Genomic DNA, 19,658 nt, shown 5'->3' on the forward strand with positions numbered 1-19,658 from the left:
ATGGTCTAATGTAGTACTATAATGGTACCTTTTGCAGAAATGCAATAATTATAGGATATATTAATAGAGATAAAAAGAAAATACTTAAGAGTTTTTCTTTCAACAATCTGGCCAGGAGGAATGGCTGAATATAGTGAACCAGTTTTGTTCATTTTTTATTCTTATTACCTTTCTTTTTGTTAGAATTAAAAATGAATGAATGTGAAGGATCGAGGGAAATATGAAAATAAATCCATCTGCCTATTCTGGCCTTAGCGTTTGTTTTTTTTAAGTACTAAGTTTGCTCCTACCAAACTCTTGCCCATGCTGGTAAAGATTATTTCCTCAAAGGTTAGGCAAACAAAATCACATTCTAAATTTGGCAATATACTGATAAAATTGAATGCTGCTATCTGGACTGTGTATCAGCTGATAATCTACTTTCTTGGAAACAGCAAGCAATTCCAGCAGACTTGAAATGTTTATTTAGGGAAGAAAATACCATCAATAAAAAATATAATAAAATATTATTAGAATTCTACATACTAACAAAGGTATGATTTAATTCTGATTCTCATGAGAACTCAAGAAACTTCACCATCTTTAAATGTTATTTCCAGCACTTCTTCAGAAAACGGTAGCAAAATAGTCTATTCATCACACAATGATAAATGAACACATTTTACAGCAGGGGTATCAAATTGGTGGCCTGCGGGCCAGATGCGTCATGCACAGGCCATGCCTACCCCAGGTCCATGAAGGAAAAAAAAGTCACGAAACATTACGTGACGGCAACATGATGCCGCGAGTTTGACATCCATGCTTCACAAGGACACAAAAATGATGAAGAAACAGGCGGATCAGCCCAACTTCCAGAATAACAATATATTAAAAACATTCAATATACATACAAACATACATTCAATAAACATTCAAAATTCTTTATTTCAATTTGCTGTAATTAAGAATAGCTATCAATGTGGGATGATGATCACATTTCTTAAGAGAAGATAAAAATACGGCTTGAGCATTTTTTCCATGATTTCAAATAAAAGTGATAAAACAACTTCAAAGCCTAACTTCAGAGAAGTACTAAATGATTATAAAGCTTTTAACTGATTTGTAACGTATATTACATTATATATTACAGGATGTATGTTTTATTTTGGTCATCAAAATTCATTTTAATATATAGCCACTTCTACTGTAAACTACTAAGGGAAGAAAAATGGTTGAATACACCAGTTGGAAGGATGGCAATTGAAGCACAGACAACTGCCAATTCGAATACTATTAGTATATGCAATGAAAACAACTAAATTTTATTCAAAAACTGTTATGAAGATATGTTGATTATTATAACTTTTCATGAATTGCAAGTTTTTAAAAACTTAATTCTTAAGTTATAAGCTTTTTCTAAAAGGCATTCATGCAAGATTGCTAGCCTGCAGAAAATCTGTCTGTTCAGTATGTTTCTTATCTTAAGAAATGCAATGTTATACTTTAAACTTCAAATATGCCTTATAAAAGTAGATCATATTATTTCTATTCATATATATATTACATATCCTGACATGTTAATTATTGAATTTTTAGAATATAACTTACATTATCATACAATAAAAGCCACTTTATCTTATGGAATCAGAAATTAGAATATACATAAGCATACCAACTGTAATATATTTTTACATTTTCCAGACTTATTCTTTGAGTTAATTTCTTGGAGGGAAGAGAAGAATAAATCGAGTTGTATTTGTATTGCAAGCTATATAGTTATTCACAAGCACTGGGAAATGGAAACATGTAACGTAAAATATTGAGATATTTTGAAGTATGTAGGCCCAACTATTTATTCTAGATACAAGAATGTCCTGTGACAGCAAACAGTATTATATTCCCAAATGCCAAATTAATACATTTCTTTTAACTAGGAAAGAAACATATTTGTACAGGATATAGGTAGTCCTCAACTTACAATCATTTGTTTAGTGACGGAAGCTACAATGGCTCTGAAAAAAAGTGACATGATTGTTTTTCACCCTGACCACCACTGCAGTGTCCCTATGGTCAGATGATCTAAATTCAGGTGCTTGACAACTGGCATGTATCTGTGACAGTTGCACTGTCCCAGGATCATGTGATCACCATTTGTAACTTTCCCAGCTGGCTTCCGATAAGCAAAATCAATGGGGGAAGCCAGATTCACTTAACAACTGTAGCGACTCATTTAACAACTATGACAAAAAAGGTCAAAAATGGGACATAACTTACTTAATTAGTAATGGAAATGTTGCTTAGTAATGGAAATGTTGGGCTCAATTGTGGTCATAAGACAAGGACTACCTGTAAAGTGGATTATATAAATATTTGGCCTGAAGTATTGTGAGTAGGCAATAAAATGCAGGTCTACCTGCAATGTGATAGAAACCCAAGGATATTAGTTTATGTTGTTATATATTTGATGCCGTTTGAGTTTGGTTGTATGCTTGCAGACATTTCTTTGTCCACCCAGGTAACACAATCACTGCATTACTTTGTTTACGTTACTGCATTTTAAATCATTCGCTAGCAATAGTACTCTAGTTTCAGAAGCAGTTTGAAGATGGGTAAAGGCAAGCAAATTCAAACAATTCAGATAAGCAAGAAATATTAATAGTTGGGAAATCTGCTGATCTAGAAGACGGTGTAAGCATCCCTTCCATGTAAGATTTGGGGAGAGAGAGCTAGGAGAATACCTTCTCAGTGTAGGCTCTATCCCCAGGGGAAAGGCCAAGAAGAAGAAGAAATGCCATAACTAGCCATAATGAATATAAGGGTAATCAACTCTTTAAGTGGCTTCATCCTACTGTGCAATGAAGATTCCTATCTAGTTGAATGTTGAGTATCTGGCAAGTTACATTATACATGTAATAAAGATTCCTATCTAGTCATACCATGCTGGATATTTGGCAAGTTTTTGCGGAGTTCACTCCAAGAAGCCTTACAACTTGTCCAATATTAGCCAGAGACTCTGTCAGCTGTACATTCAGAAAGCTGCTTGATTATCATAAACCCTATTAATATTTGGGCTCCATTATTATACTTCCTTTTAAGTGAAATTACCATAAAGACAACCAATTGATGTGAAGTGTTACAGCCGGAACACCCTCAATATTTCACATTGAAACAATTCATAGGTTCTCTATTCATTTCTAGAACCAACTTAACATGTCGATTGTAGTGTTTTAGAAATTAAATGCTTTCAGATAACATTATATGATTATATCTGTAGCTTTATAAACTCACCAAAGCTTTAACATTAATATCTACTGTCCAACTTTTAGGTACTCCAAAGAGTATAGAAATAGGCAAAGACTACAGACAGAGCTTTGCTATATATAGTGACTCTCTAGTTACAGAATTACACTCTTCTCCATATGTAGCCTCTGTGGCGCAGTGGTTAGAGTGCAAAACGTTGCTACAACTTGAAAAGCACAACTATAATGACGTGGGAAAATACCCGAACAAGCTGAATACCATAGATACGTATGTATGTATGTATGTCTAGGTGTGTTCGGGTTTTTTCCTGTGTAAGATTAAGAGTATCTTGGCAATGTTTCGGCGAGGTTCCATTTGCCATCCTCAGGCTGGTGCTTTCGGCTTTGTGCCAGTGCAAGCAGTGTGTGATCGGAGCTGCCGTCTCTCTATAAATACTGGTGGGGGGGCTGGTGTGCTGGTCTGGTTGGCTGTGCTGCTGCCTCTTGATTGGCTGATGAAGTTGATGGTTGATGGTGTAATGGTCTGTGTGATTGCCTTGGGAGTTTTGTTGTGGAGATATCCTGGATCTTGTGCTTTAATCTCCTGGGTCATTTGTGTTTTGATCTCTTTTCCATTAGCCTCCTGTGTTGTAACGGCTTGGGTAATGGGTTGTGTGGTAACCTTGTGAGTTTTATTCCTGTGATATCCTTGGTCTTGTGCTGTGATTTCCTGGGTTGTTTGCTGTGTTGCAACTTCTTGAGTTCTTGTGGTGTAATTTCCTGAGTTTTCTGATGTGATATCCTGAGCGGGTGGCTGTGATGTAGCATTCTGGGTTTTGGTCTGGCTTTGAGTTTTGGGTCTGGGTCTGTGTTCTTGGCATGCGTCAGCTTGTTTGGTTTTGGGGGTGCGACAGCTGGCAGGGGTGCGACAGCTGGCGAAGCAGCTGTGGTTTGGTTTCTGGGTGGTGGTTGTCATTTATAGGATGGCTTTGGGCCTCAGTCTGATGAAGGGGATTGGCGGCGGTGTCCCATGTTGTTTTGGGTCTGGTGTTGGATTTCGTGGCTGGGATTCATTTGTTGATGAGGGCTAGTTTCCAGATGTCTGGTAGGCGGGAGGTATTGTCCCGTTTATTCATGTTATAGGGGTGTTTCTCTATTTTGATGGCTTCCTTGATTATTCTCTTGCTGGAGTGTTTAGTGTTGGATATTAATTAAGGAGGAGCACTGCCAGAGCCCTGCAAAATGACCTCCAGCGGGCCACAAATGTGCATGTGGCTGTTCAAATGGTCAGAAACAGACTCCATGAGGATGGTATGAGGGCCCAACATCCACAGGTGGGGGTTGTGCTTACAGCCCAACACCATGCAGGACGTTTGGCATTTGCCAGAGAACACCAAGATTGGCAAATTCACCACTGGCGCCCTGTGATCTTCACAGATGAAAGCAGGTTCACACTGAGCACATGTGACAGACGTGATAGGGTCTGGAGACACTGTGGAGAATGTTCTGCTGACTGCCATTAGGTACCGAGATGAGATCCTCAGACCCCCCGTGAGACCATATGCTGGTACAGTTGGTCCTGGGTTCCTCCTAATGCATGACAATACTAGACCTCATGTGGCTGGAGTGTGTCAACAGTTCCTGTAAGACGAAGGCATTGATGCTATGGACTGGCCCGCCCGTTCCCCAGACCTGAATCCAATTAAGCACATCTGGGACATCATGTCTCGCTCCATCCACCAATGCCACATTGCACCACAGACTGTCCAGGAGTTGGGGGATGCTTTAGTCCAGGTGTGGGAGGAGATCCTTCAGGAGACCATCCACCACCTCATCAGGAGCATGCCCAGGCACTGTAGGAAGGTCATACAGGCACGTGGAGGCCACACACACTACTAAGCCTCATTTTGACTTGTTTTAAGGACATTACATCAAAGTTGGATCAGCCTGTAATGTTTTTTTCCACTTTAATTTTGAGTGTAACTCCAAATCCAGACCTCCATGGGTTGCTAAATTTGATTTCCATTGATAATTTTTGTGTGATTTTGTTGTCAGCACATTCAACTATGTCATGAACAAAGTATTTAATGAGAATATTTCATTCATTCAGATCTAGGATGTCTTATTTTTGTGTTCCCTTTATTTTTTTGAGCAGTGTATATATATCTAGCTTAATGAAAAGAAGGATTGGGATGGTTATATGATAGCAGTGTTCCAATATCTAAGAGGCTGCCCCAAAGAGGAGGGGTCATCCTCCAAAGCACCCAAAAGAAGAACAAAAAGCAATGGATGGAAACTAATCAAAGAGAGAACCAACCTAGAATTAAGGAGAAATTTCCAAACAGAACAATTAATCAATGGAACGACTTGCCTCTAGAAGTTGGAAGTTTTTAAGAAGAGATTGGACAACCATTTGTCTGAAAGGGTATAGGGTTTCCTGCTTGAACATTGGGTTAGAAGACCTCCAAGGTCGCTTCCAACGCTGTTATTCTGTTAAGAAAAGTGTATGACCCTTTTTTGCAGTTCTATAAAACAATTTACCATTAATTTAATTTTATATTTTAAAATTTGTAGTTATGCTGTTTTCTAAATATGTTAACTCCCTTGAATGCTTACAGAAATGTACAGTATAAATCAAATAAATAAATAATACACTGTTTTTAATTAAGATTTATCCACTGACTCTCACTTCTTTCTTCAGAAATACAAAACCAATTTCTCCCTTTACCTCTTACCCAGAGAGTCTGTGGGTTTTATTTGCTGCTGCTGTTATTATGGTTATAACAAAAAATTAAAAAATCTTGATCACTCATTTTATTATTAAAATTAGTTAATCTGCCTTGTGAGAATTTTATCCCAGTTATCATATTATATATCTAACAAGCAAATCCCTCCATATACACAACAAGCACATTGCAGTATGTATGCTAAAGACTGGCCAGATAAAAAAGAACTACATTGATTTCTCTATAGGGATTGATAAAATCCCAGGTGTTATAAAGAAAAACTGAAGTATAATAGTTAGCTTGAGTAGATAATTTTGAGTTATGTTCCACAAACTCAAATATTAGATACTCTGAAAAGCATTACTTCAGATTTATTATCATTGAAGCCCAATATATTTTGTAGAAATAGTATTTTAAACACATGCCATTCATATATTTACAACATTTGCTGATAGGCTTGGGGGGGAGTGAAATCCATTTACTAATTACCATCCATTCTTGTTGCAATTGATTTCCTAGAATATATTACAAAAATGTTTCTCAATTTTAATACTATGTTTTCTATACCATCCTATCATATAAAAACAGTTGAAGCAGAGGGAAAAAGAAGTATTAATTGAATAACAGGTTTAGGAATCCTGCAATAACATCAGATGTGGATAATATTAGATGTTTTAAAAAATACCAACACCCTAAACACTAGTATTTTTAATTGCTACTATCCATCCTCCATAATCTCATTATGGACTTTTTTTTTGAACTATGGGAGAAGTGGGTGTTGAATGGGTATTGGCCAAGATACCATCCAGGAAATCCCCAAAACACAGCTGGGAATTTGGCAATCTTCTAATTTCTCTCTCCTATTGCCTAATTTCATGATTGCTGAAATAAAAGCTGACCTGTGTCACACTGAATTTTTGCCTTATGTTTTTGTATACAAAATCTAATGTATTCCTGTAAATCATTTATTTTATTTTAAAAAATTATTGTTTGTTGGCTGTTTTTTTTTTCAACTGAAAATGAGATGTACCTATTCATTTGTTATTTCAAACATAAACCATGCTATTACAAATATTAATTGTATAAATACCCATCTATTCTTTAGAAAACGGGCTAAACCTGATTATCTGCAGGGCAAGAAATTCTTTTTTTAAGTCAACGAATTCAATATAGTAACTAACTTTCCTTGGGTTTAGAAATAGTCGTAGGTACTTGAGGTTGCATAGCACCAACATAAAATATCTTCACAAATGTCTCCAAACAGTCAAGCTGAAAATCTAAGTCAAAGTTTCATTTAACAGCCTGTCAATTTTTTGATGTGAAGCTAATGAATGCAGTAGCAAACAAATCCATCAAACCTAACATCAAAACAACTGCACTTCATCCCACCAAAGGGGGAAAAATGAAATACAACCTGCAGGCCAGCACTTTGATCTAACCTACCCACACAACAAAGGTCTCTTAAGCAGCTACTGCTACAGAATATGAATGAGTAATTATGGGTTTACATCTCACATCAAGCTAATCATTTTTAGCTGCTATGATTTCAGAGTGTAACATTGGCTCCTTTTGGGAACTAGTCAGTTTAATAGTAGATCATAGGAGATAATCTTAGAGAATATTTTGAGCTGTCCTAAAAGCTTATTATGTTCTTTAACACAAATGTTATATATTTCCTCTTCTGATGTATTAAATTAAGGCAAGAGGTAGTATATAAATTTGATATTTTTAAATTAAATTTATAATTATAGGCAAAAATTATTCAAGCCCTCCATCCGTGTTAATTATAGATGGTATAAATACATTGAATTTACATGCCATATTTTTTTCTTTTAAACTTCATTTTAATGGTTCAAATGATAAAAATGGAGGTGATGTACACCAGTTTCTTCATTATTTCCTCTGAAAAAGTTTTGATTTATTTCACTCACCACTTGGGATTACTTTCACCAAAGTTTTGATTAATACAGATTTATAATTGAAAAATTACTTTACATTAAAAAAGAAATCAAGTGTAACCATACCTCAAGATCACATTACAGAGCTAGCAAGGTAGCAGCATTATGCAATAATAACTGTAAAACCCTTAACTGCTACATTATAGTTATTGCTGTGTGGTATTTTGAAAATAAAAAATAAAGTATATCTCAATGTAGAAAAATTATTCTTCTAATCTTCCCCTCAAGTCTTGTTATGTTTCTTTAACATAGTGGAGATGGTGCTCCCAAGGGGGATTAGTGAAGAATACCACAGGTGTTTGGCAAGGATGTATATTTCCAACAGGGTCACTCATAGCAATGAGATCATCCCAGCTCTCAGATAAAGCAAATAAATATTTTGGGCAGCAACAATAGAAGATGCTGGAAGCAGATGATCATTTTAGTGGTAAAGAAATTATTTTATAGTGCACGAGGGAAGGTAATGATTAGCTATTCCTTTATTTTACCCAAAACCTCCTATGGCTAGACAAGATAAAATGGTTAATGATTATAGTGCTGGATAATGGTTCCTCAGGTTGAATGATATTCAACATGCTTCCAGAAATACTAACATGCATTACTATTACCATTGATATTAACCTGATAATTTAACAGGCTACTCAATTAACTGGAGGCTCTATTAATGGAATTTTTTTTTTACAAAAGGGGGGGGGGGAGTTTGAATTCTTTCTTAGTATTTGAATTTTTTTTAAATAGTTTGGAAGAATAATTCCTAGAAAAATGTCTTTTTCCCACCATGTAGATATATTGAACTGTTACTTCAGATTTACATTAACAGAAATAGATGCTAAAAATCCAATAAGTTTATAATGTTGGATGAAAAAATACTACTTCAAGACTGATATAGGTAATACAGTTAATCCTCCCTCAATGCCTCCTTGCTTAGTGACCATTCAAAGTTGCGACTGTTGAAAAAACAGCTTTGTGACTAATCTTCAAGTCACATGATTGCCAGTTGGGCACTTCACAATCACTGCAGTGTCTCATGGTCATTTGTAGATTTCACAGTCGGCCTCCAACAAGCAGAATTATTAAAGAACTTGGAACTGAAATCTCAAGTCATAGTCATATGATGTCTCATTTAACTCTCACAGTGATTCACTGAACGATAAAAGCAGAAGTGTTATTGTAAGTTTGGCTCAGTCATGTAATTTTTCCTTTAGCAACCCTGGCACTTAGCAACAGAGTTGTCAGTCCCAATAGTTGTAAGTAAGGACTATAAGTAGTTTTCCACCTCATATCCTAGTTCTTAATTCTACTGCTTTTTCATTTTCTTTCCGCCATTATTGCTTAGTTCTTCCTGTCCCTAAACTTGATCTATATCCCTATAGATTTTTTTTCTTCACTTTTTCTTTATGCCCCTTCACATCTCTGTGTCATCAGATGGACTAAGGCAGTCATAGAATGGATTCTACTTGATAAAAAGCATCCACAAAAGAGATCTAAAACAAAATGAAGCTATGACATCAGCAAATATTGCAGGCCCAATTGGAAAAGAAAGCTCAAAATCATATTGGTTGGAAATATGCAAAAAGATGCCTTCCTCCTGCAATGGATAGACAATGGCTAGAATGATGATAATGATTCAACTGCAGTAATACAAGAGCACACAACAGATACAAACTTAATATAAACCACTCCAAACTTGACTGCAGAAAGTACAACATCAGCAACAGAGTGGTCAAGGCATGGAACACGCTACCTGACTTTGTTGTTACACCCTCAAACCCACACTCCTTTTCTCTCAAACTAACCACTACTGACCTCACCCCATTCCTAAGAGGTATGTAAGGGGTGTGCATAAGCGCACAATCGTGCCTACCGTCCCCGTCCTATTGTCCCCAATTATTTGTACATATTTCCTGTATTTATACTTATGTTTATTCTTATCTCTATTATATTGAAAGCATTTGACAAATCAAATAAAATAAATAATGACATATCTATGTGCCAATGTCTATTAACTTATCTAATGACACAATATGCTCCTGACATAGAACAATTTTTCACTACACTCAACTGAGGAAGAAGTGTTTAATCAATGGATTGGTTAATGCTATACAATCTAAATCTCAAACTAAACAACAATGAGCTATTGTTAGCAGCGAGGTTATTTGTCTGATTGAATGATGTGCAAACCTCTATGGAAGATCTTGCACTTGTTTGGATCAAAGTATTTTTTGAAATGAAATTTCAAAAGGAAACTTCTAAGGAAACTTTTGATTTTTAAAAACAGGAAAGATAATCACAAAGTTTGCAAACATATATATTCAGCAGTTTAGAAGTCTGCTTATAGCTCCAACTTCAGCACAAATATTGCAAGCTAAGCACAAATTAAAGAAGGCCCTAGCACAATACATGAAATAATTGTCACTGTATCATCTGTTTTACTAACATTTACAAAATGCACCCAAGCAGAATAAGCCAAAATGTTGTCCATAAAAAAGTGTTATCTCTAACCAACTAACATGAAGATAGACTCTATTTTACAAAATCTAGAAAGCTCTGAGACAACATCCTACCTGCCCTTCTTTAAAACCTTAATATCGGACTTCTTCTATATCTTCATTAGATGTATTGTACAGAGGAGGGAGATGACATTAATGAAAAAGAACAAACTATACAGTCTACATATGTCTCATGCCTATACAGGCTGCAATTGGCAAACATATGATATTAATGTAGAACAACTTACAGTTGTAGAGAATGTCCTGTTTTCCAATTCAATAGCTTTCATACTGTGTTCTATGGAGCTCTGTATTGATGAGTGAAGTCAGTAACACTTTTATTATTGTTGTTGTTGTTGTTGTTAATCTTTGGTGAGATTCACAGCCTTTGGGGCTGGTTGGTAGCTCAACAGCTCAAGTCCTAACCAAGGACCTAGGAACTGTTAAGGTAGTGTCGGAGGATATACGGTGTTCCAAGTAGGGTGGTTTTTTTGCAGAATCTAGGTATTCAAGTCTGATAAATTCAGAATTTCCAAATAGCTCCAAGGGCTCCAATCACTATTGGGATAATACACGATTTCTTTTTCCAAAATCGCTCAACTTTGATTTGTAAATCCCGGTACTGTGTGATTTTTTTTTCTTGCTGCTTGTCTTCAATTCGTGCATCACCAGACATTGCAATGCCAATGAACCTATTATTATTGTTGTTGTTGTTGTTTGTTCTTCTTCTTGTTCTTCTTGTTCTTGTTATTATCTTTATTGTCAAGAGTACAACATGTGTACAATGAGATTGGCTGAGCCTCCCTTCGTGCATCCCCCCCCCAACACAACTCACAGTGAGGACAGAAGTCCCTAACCCAGTCCCAATCTTATTACACTATGTGACCTTCTTGCACAATATGCTGGCCCCGCAAGTTCGTCATACTATGTTGACATGAAGTTATTTTCCGTTCAAAAGTCTGACAGCACACGGTTAGAAACTGTTCTTCAGCCTGTTGGTGCGGCTGGCTATGCTTCTATATCTCCTACCCGATGGTAGGAGAGTGAAGAAGTGCTGCCCGGGATGTGAGTCGTCCATGAGAATTTTCCTCACTCTTCTAAGGCAGTGAGCCCTAGCGAGGTCATCTAGTGCTATCAGGGAACAGCCCACAATGTTTTGTGCTGTGCTCACCACCCTCCGTAATGTCTTTCTATCCATGACTGTCAAGCCAGCATATCACACCGTAATGTAATATGTGAGGACGCTTTCTATTGTGGACCGTAAAAGGAGGTCATCAGTCATTGTTCCACTTCATTCTTTTGCAAGACCTTAAGGAAATGGAGTCTCTGTTGGGCCTTTCTGGCCACCTAGGTTGTGTTGCTTTTCCAGGTGAGATCTTTGCTGAGGTAGACTTCCAGGAATTTAAAGGAGGAAACTCTTTCCACACAGCCCTCCTTGATGTAAAGTGGGGTGGGTTCCTCTCTCTTCTTCCTGAAGTCTACACCATCTCCTTTGTCTTGCTGATGTTTAGGTGCAGGTTGTTTTCTAGGCACCATGAGGATAATTTTTGAAACTCTCCCCACATGCTGTTTCGTCTCCACCTGGAATGAGACCCAATACGGTAATATCACCTGCGAATTTAATGATCACAGTGGATGGGTCTGACAATACACAGTCATGTGTGTACAGTGAGTACAGGTAGGGACTGAGCACACAACCCTGTGGGGAGCCAGTGCTAAGCTTCAGGGAGGTGGATGTGACAGACCCAGCCCTCACTGTTTATGGTCGATCAAAAAGACTTTGACCCAGTCGCAGATGGAAGACGGAAAATCCAAGTCAGTCAGCTTTTCGATAAGGATGCTCGGCAGGATAGCATTGAAGGCCGAGCTGTAGTCAATGAAAAGCATCCTGACATATTTCCGGGTTTCTCCAGATGGCTTGCTACAGATTGCAAGGCAGTAGCTATGGTATCGTCTGTCGACCTGTTCTCTCTGTAGGCAAACTGATGTTTGTCAAAATCTGGTGGGAGGCATGTCCTAAGATGTTGGAGAACCAGTCTTTTGAAGCATTTCATCACAACTGATGTTAACATGACAGGTCTGTAGTCATTTAGACAGTTAATTGCTGTTTTCTTGGGGGCTGGGATAATAGTGGCTGTTTTCAAGCATGATGGAACATGCATGATGGAACAGGCCATTTGCAGGGAGATGTTAAAGATCTTTGTCAGGACCCCTGCTAATTGATCAGCACAAGTCTTCACCACTATCCCCAGCACCCCATCTGGACCTGCAGCTTTACTAGGATTCACAGCCTTCAGTGCAGCTCTCACTTGATGTTTGTATAGGGTGAGTGGCTGGGAATCAAAATGCTGGCAGGCAGAGGATACGGGGTCTGGTCTTTTCACCTCATAGCAGGCGAAGAAGATGTTCAACTCCTCTACCAACGAGGCGTCAGCATTGACTGTGTTCCTCTGTTGCCTAGGTAAGCTTCACTGAAAAAATACCTTACAAAACTTTCCTGAGAATGTAAAGCTACATTGCAATGCTAGGTGTGCTCACATCTGCATTCCTAGATTAAGTTAATAAATAAAGACCCAATGCAGATCCACAGAAGAGAAGTTAGCGCAGGCAATACAGATGAAAGGAAGCGATTGCTGTCTCCAACAGCAGAGAGATGGAACCCCATGAGTTTCCTCGTGTGCTGAAAAATTAGGTCAGGGAAAGATGGGCTGGAAGCTACACAATAAAAAGACAGTGTGCTTTGTCTATTCTCTACTCATTTGCTTATTGGACAAATGGCTTCTTTTCCCAGCCATCCTTCTATGTTTGTATTCATACAGTTTTGTAAAATACTTTAATCATAAATGAGTTATAAATTTTAGCATTTGAGACATTAGGCTGGATCCACAGTGAGAATTAATCTCTCTCATCTGATGAGGACAGGTAAGCTCACAATTTGTATATATGGAGCACACAGACTTCGAGACTGCCAATTGCCTGGCTGATACTAGATTTTACAGCAAGTAAAGGGGCTATCAGTATGTTGAACTTTGGTCTAAGTCCCATGCTGAACCAAATCTTTTAACTGCTAAAGTCAAATTAAGTTGTAGACAATATATTCCCATCTTGCTGACAGATCCTCCCCCAATTATTCATTAAATATTGTTAAGTAAAGACACTCAAGAAATCTCATCAATATTCTTGTAAAAACAAGAACCCTGAAAGCCACAACTTTCACAGAGGTTATTCCCTCTGGAATCATAGGTTCCATATTTTGGATGCATTCTGTAAATTAGCCCTTTTGAGGCACCTTGGTTCAAAAATTGTTGCCCTACGATGCACCATTTTGTCCAGTTAAAAATCATGACAAAAGAGTTTTAATAGTATATAGATACTGCTCCTACATACATGTAACATAACATTATCAAAACAGCACAATATTTGCCAGAATTTTTAAGAATTTACATAAATAAATCATTAATTACATGGAAATGAGAAAGTTTTACTGTTAGAAACCACATAGTATATATTTTCTAAGAAGAAACCCTCATTGAACTTACTTCTGAGGAAACTTAATAAAATTTCTACCTTAGCAAGATAACCATTAGAGTTGAACAAACTCTGAAAATAATTCAGATGAAATAAGTTGGAATTAATATAAATATAAACCCGTAAAGACTATTATTGTTTTAAAGGTCACAATAACTTTAATGAGCTAATTCTTACAAAGTGTGCAATGCCTTAATAGCTATACCTACTGTAGGAAATGTCTGAACTATCTGGTTATTATCGCTTGTAATTCTTAATAATATAGTATATTACACAGAATATTTATTCAATATAAGTTACTTATTGAAATTATTACACATTGCAGGTTTTCTCAAAATTGTCTTTTTTTAACGTCTAAATTCACGACTCCTTTTTAAACACATTCTTTTGGATAACTTGGTTATTAGTAATATCATTTGACTTACCAATTTAGCTACTTTTCCATAATCAATCCATCTAATTGTTGCAAAGTTTGTTGATTCTGCACAGTTGAAACCATGATTATATCCTGCATGGTATCCATATGGGAAAGTGATCATAAACTCTCCAGCTTCCTGCGTGATCTAAAACAGAAAACAAAGACAATAAATGAGAATGTCTTGAATATGACTCCTTGTTTCCTAGATGTTACCTCCCAGTTGTCCTTTTCTATTCTCATGAATAGGAATATTCTCATATTTGACATGAGGAACAGATAAAGATTCTCTTAAACCATGTTTGATTTCATCTGGCTATGTGAACATATTTCTTTAATGTAACAATAGATAAAATGATTTCCTTTTTTCCCCTTCCATGTTTGTTCAAGTGTCCACTCTAGCCTACCCTCCTGGGTCTCCCGCTGAAATACTAATGGAGTAAAATTCCATTTAACTTTTTGTCTTAATTCCATTTAAAATTTAAAGATCACCAAAGGTCAAATATGTGCCACCCAGCCACTAAGACATCAAGATAAAATATCTTCCGCATATTAGAAAACAGGAATTAAAACATAATTTTATACAGCCAGTTTGCTATCTCCAAGATGCAAGAGCCAAGCAAACATATAGGCACTTTGCCTGCTTCATCAAAGGTTTACAAATTCAAAAGTATCCAAAATAATATGACACGTGGTTGCCATTACTAAAAATCAATTCAAGGCATATCTGAATAATTTTATCTACAAAGAATGAAGAATGCTCTGTTCCATCTCCCCAACTTTCCTGTGAAGGCAATGGTGCTCAATGCAAAAAAAAAAAACCCTTCAGAACAGTAATGGACCATTCTCTATCCAGAGAGAGAGGGAAACATTCTTCACTACTTCTTATCACCAAAGAATTGCTCTAAATGGAATTATTGTTTTTTAGTATAATTTCCCTGAGACTTCCTCCATTCACAACTCCTAGCTCTTCTATTTTATCACCTTCAATTTCCTGGAAAAACAGAGTTGAGTCTTCAAAAAGGAAGAATGTTGCAAACAGGAGACAGCAAAATTCCAAGTTCATTGAGAAAAATAACTGGATCCATCAGGTAGCTAGAATGAGCCACTTTAATTAGATCACAAGTAATTAGAGAAAGATCAGTCTGGGGATAAATTACATTGATTATCTGCAGTCTCATGTTACTGATTCTACCCAAACAACATCAGATGTAGAATATGCCTTATATGCTTGAGGCCCAATATTAATTGGACCGGTGTACTATTTCAAGCTGAGAAAATATGATGGATCAATTTACAAACAATGTATTGACTAGTGGTAAGGCAGGCAGAGAGCTGTACATACATGTATGCCCACAAAATATAAGGAAGCAAGATAGAGGTGACTACATCACAGCAGTTTTGAGTTTGTTTAAAATCAAACAAGGAACAAACAGCGCACACTTTCAGGGAAACACCTAGAGAACAGTCAGTCAGTCTGAGTCAAAGAACAAGGGGAAAACAAAGACATAAGAATGCTGATCCAAAGTTAGTGAGTTGTTTCCAAAAGAGACGTTTTTGCTGTCAGTTGTTTTAAAATGGGCCAGATGTAGATATGGTTCAATTACAAGTGTTCGTGGCTATCTTCGCTGCTTAGCTCTCTGAAGCTGCTAATGCGTTCTGAGTTGGGTGCTCTGCAGGGATGTGGTCCCTCATCACCTGACTCCTCTGACACCTACTCCTGCTGATATTTTGCTGAGTTAGATTCAGATTGCCTCAGATAGCTGCTGAGTCTTCTGATAAACCAGGGTCTTCACACACACACACACACCCCGATGCAGTGGAGTCAGACTAGCTCATGACAAACAGGTCCATGATCTTATTTCATATAGGAGATTTCTATGATACATTCTAGGTCAGCTTTTTGATTCTTCTCTTAGATCAGGGGTGTCAAACTTGCATTGTCACAGTGGCGTCACATGACCTATCAGGAGTTTTTCCCCCTTCGCTAAACCGAGCGGGGGCAGGGCCAGCACATGACACATCCGGCCGTGAGTTTGACACCCCTGTCTTAAATGCTTTACCAGCATACCACATTGGGATAGAAGATGATTCCCTTTCTCTATGAATTACACTGCAACCAGAAAGGAAGTATGTCAGTCAGCATTAGAACTCTCCTTTCCCTGTAGCAGATAAGTTGAAGTTTTCCTCTTTTTCCTGGGTGGACTAGTTAACTTCTTCCAATCTTAGTAGCAATAATCTCACTGGTTATATCCTAATTATTTCTTGTTTCTCATCTCCCAAGCACAATCCACCACATCAAGCCCATCAATCATGTATTCTTTTGCCCAATGAAATATGATTGTATGATCTTCATACAATCACCATAGTGGCATTATCTTTTACTGGCAGCCATGTTACTTTAGGGCTAGAATTTTGTAGGCCCCATGTGCACAATAATCCAAAGGAGGCCAGATAGAATTCTGATGGAGGCTGATAAATCAGTGTCTTTGTAATAGACTGTCAAAGATCCTAGAACCAGCTTAGCTTACCCCAAAAGAAGTGACTGTAAAGCTGTTTTATATAAATTCTTGTTTCCTTACACCCCCATTAAAGATAGCAATTGTACACTATATCTAAGCATAAGCAATATAGATGGGATTATGTACAACAGCCATATGCTCATGCTCATGCTGAGATTGTGATTGGATTGTTTTATTTTATAAAGTGAATGCACAGAAGTATAAACATTTTCTGTGCCTGTAATTCCCAAATTTATCTTGTCACTCACCCTCACTGGTGACAGTTTAGCAGGTGTGCTATGGCAATAACCAGCAGTTCAGCTGTCACCTGGTAGGTGTAGGCTGGCTTATCAGTGTTCAGCATGTTTCCAGTTCTATCACTCTAAGCCACAAGAGATCATAATGGCCTGACTCCCCCTTTTCACATTCTCACAGAGGTATATTAATTAGAACTCCAGTTTAGTATAGACTGCTCCCTAATGGTACACAGTTGCATAACTATTCAAAATGCTTAAATGAAAAACTAGGAAGAATGCTAGGGAGATTCAGGTACCTGAAATAAAATAAAATAGCATAAAATAAAATAATGTAAAATGACAAATTTTGCATACTCAATACCCTACAGCTTATGAAAAACAAATTTGGAAACATTAAAAAGAATGCTTTTGCCAGTATCCTTGACATTTCTATTATTTTTCCAACTTTTTTTATTTCAGCTTGCAGAATACAAACAAAACATAAAACAAAAGCCAGTATATGACATATGGGAAGAGGAACAAAAACAAATATGGTATGTGTTTATATATGTAATAATAATAAAGGCCACTGGATGTGTATAATAAATCTTTGGAGGAATCTCTATTGCTAGAGAAAGTAAAAAGAAATAGAAGAATAGCATGACCAACAGCAAGATGGATGGACTTCGTTACACTGGCAATCAGTACACCACTGGAAGTCCTGAAAGACCAAGTTAGGGAGATTGTCACGGAGAAAATCTATGTGGTCACTAAGAGTTGACCCCAATTTGATGGCACATCATCAAACAGTGCAGAAATACTGTTTCTGCTTAATGTTTTAATATATACTTACAATGAACAAGAATATAGTATCTAAATTTGTTCATATTTAACTCTTTAATGATGAATTACACATCTCTAAATAGCACAGAGTATCCTGCATAAAAAGAAGCTGAAGACATTCTGAATATATGCTAAACCAGTGGTTCTTAACCTTTTTGAAAGAATTGCCCCCTTGAGCCATTGAGGAAATTATCATCGCCCCCCCCTCCCCCAACATAACCTCTCAATCACAACACAGGGAAATAATTCTTCAATTTATGCAAACATGTTTTCTTTAAAATTGTCATTAGGACAAATCGATGCAAATAATTTATTTCTAGTCTTTTTCCCATATATCAACTGTGTGAAAAATTCTGATGCCACCCATCACTTTACTCCCAAACTTAGTGATACATGTATTTCATTATTATCTTATTTATTCAAGACACTTAAATGCAATGACCACTGAAAACAAAATTCAATTGCAAGAAAATGAAATGCCCGAAAAAACCAGTAACATTTAATGATTTAATTACAAGTGAATTTTAAGACGTAAAAAGAAATATAAAAAGGGCATAAGAACAAACCGCAATGTAAGAACTAAGAATTTCAAGACGAAAACTCTTAAACTAAATTAAGATTTGAGGAAAAGGGTTTTGGTACTTACCTGATACGCCTGTTCTCTGTGAGCTGTGAAGAGCATCCAGAAGTGGGAGGTGCTTCAGTCTCTTCTGGAAAGGCTGGGCTTAAAACTCCGGGACGCTCTTCCTCCTCCACCAGACACCTCCCCAGCGTCCCCCAGTTTTGCAAAGACTGAGTGCCAAAGTCCAGAACTCATCACCTAATCTGGATCCCTGACTGGAAAGAAACCCCCCCCAGATGGAAAGAAATGGGTGGGGCTGGATGTTCTTCACAGCTCACAGAGAACAGGCGTATCAGGTAAGTATCAATGCCCTTTCTCCCATGAGCTGTTCAGAGCATCCAGAAGTAGGACATACCAAAGCTTGGCCTGTCCTTAGGGTGGGACTCCATCTGGATCAAAATCCACTCCTAAACCCTGTGGACCCTCTGCAGGAATTTTCTGCCAAATGAAGTGTCCGCTGAGGCATAGACATCAATTTTATAATTTCTGACAAAGGGAGATGGTGAAGCCCAAGTTGCCGCTCTGCAAATTTCGTCTATGGAAGCCCGTGTGGCCCATGCTGCTGATGTTGCCGCACTCCTTGTTGAGTGGGCTGTAATGCCTTTAGGAACTGAGATGGACTGGCATTCATAACTTTTAGCTATGGTCGTTCTCAACCATCTACCGATGGTCGTTGACGACACCTTTTGTCCTAAAGTGGATGGGTTGAAGGATAGGAATAGAGCCTCAGATTTTCGAAATGCCGCCGTGCGGTCTAGATAGATGCTTAAGGCCCTTCAAACGTCAAGTCGATGCCATTGATGCTCCAGTCTATGAGATGGTTTCAGACAAAAATTTGGAAGCACCAACTCCTGCGCTCTGTGGAAGGCTGAATTTACTTTAGGAGTGAACGATGGATACAATCGGAGAATCACTCTGTCCGCATGAAACACGCACAGGTCCTTTCTCACTGACAATGCTGCCAATTCGGAAATCTTCCTTGCTGATGTGATTGCAATTAGGAAGACCACCTTATATGTCAGGAATTTAAGACTAGCGGTTCTTAAAGGCTCGAACGGGCCAGTTGTAAGTGCAGTTAACACCTTGTTGAGGTCCCAAGTGGGATAGCGGTGAATTACAGGA

At 37.5% G+C, this 19,658-nt stretch overlaps 1 protein-coding gene across 12 annotated transcripts in view; it reads right to left on the reverse strand.

The window, feature by feature from the left end:
- KDM4C (lysine demethylase 4C) overlaps positions 1-19,658 on the reverse strand; it is a 196,363-nt gene that overhangs the window by 123,637 nt on the left and 53,068 nt on the right. For all 12 annotated transcript variants that reach the window (XM_026703723.2, XM_087926663.1, XM_087926667.1 and 9 more), the window contains exon 9: positions 14,345-14,482. In XM_026703723.2, the coding sequence (XP_026559508.1) occupies positions 14,345-14,482 (138 nt within the window). The remainder of the gene's footprint in view (positions 1-14,344; positions 14,483-19,658) is intronic.

The sequence above is a fragment of the Pseudonaja textilis genome, chromosome 2, assembly GCF_049901715.1.
Source record: "Pseudonaja textilis isolate UNSWEBS1 chromosome 2, rPseTex1.2, whole genome shotgun sequence".
In the NCBI taxonomy this organism is placed as follows: domain Eukaryota; kingdom Metazoa; phylum Chordata; class Lepidosauria; order Squamata; family Elapidae; genus Pseudonaja; species Pseudonaja textilis.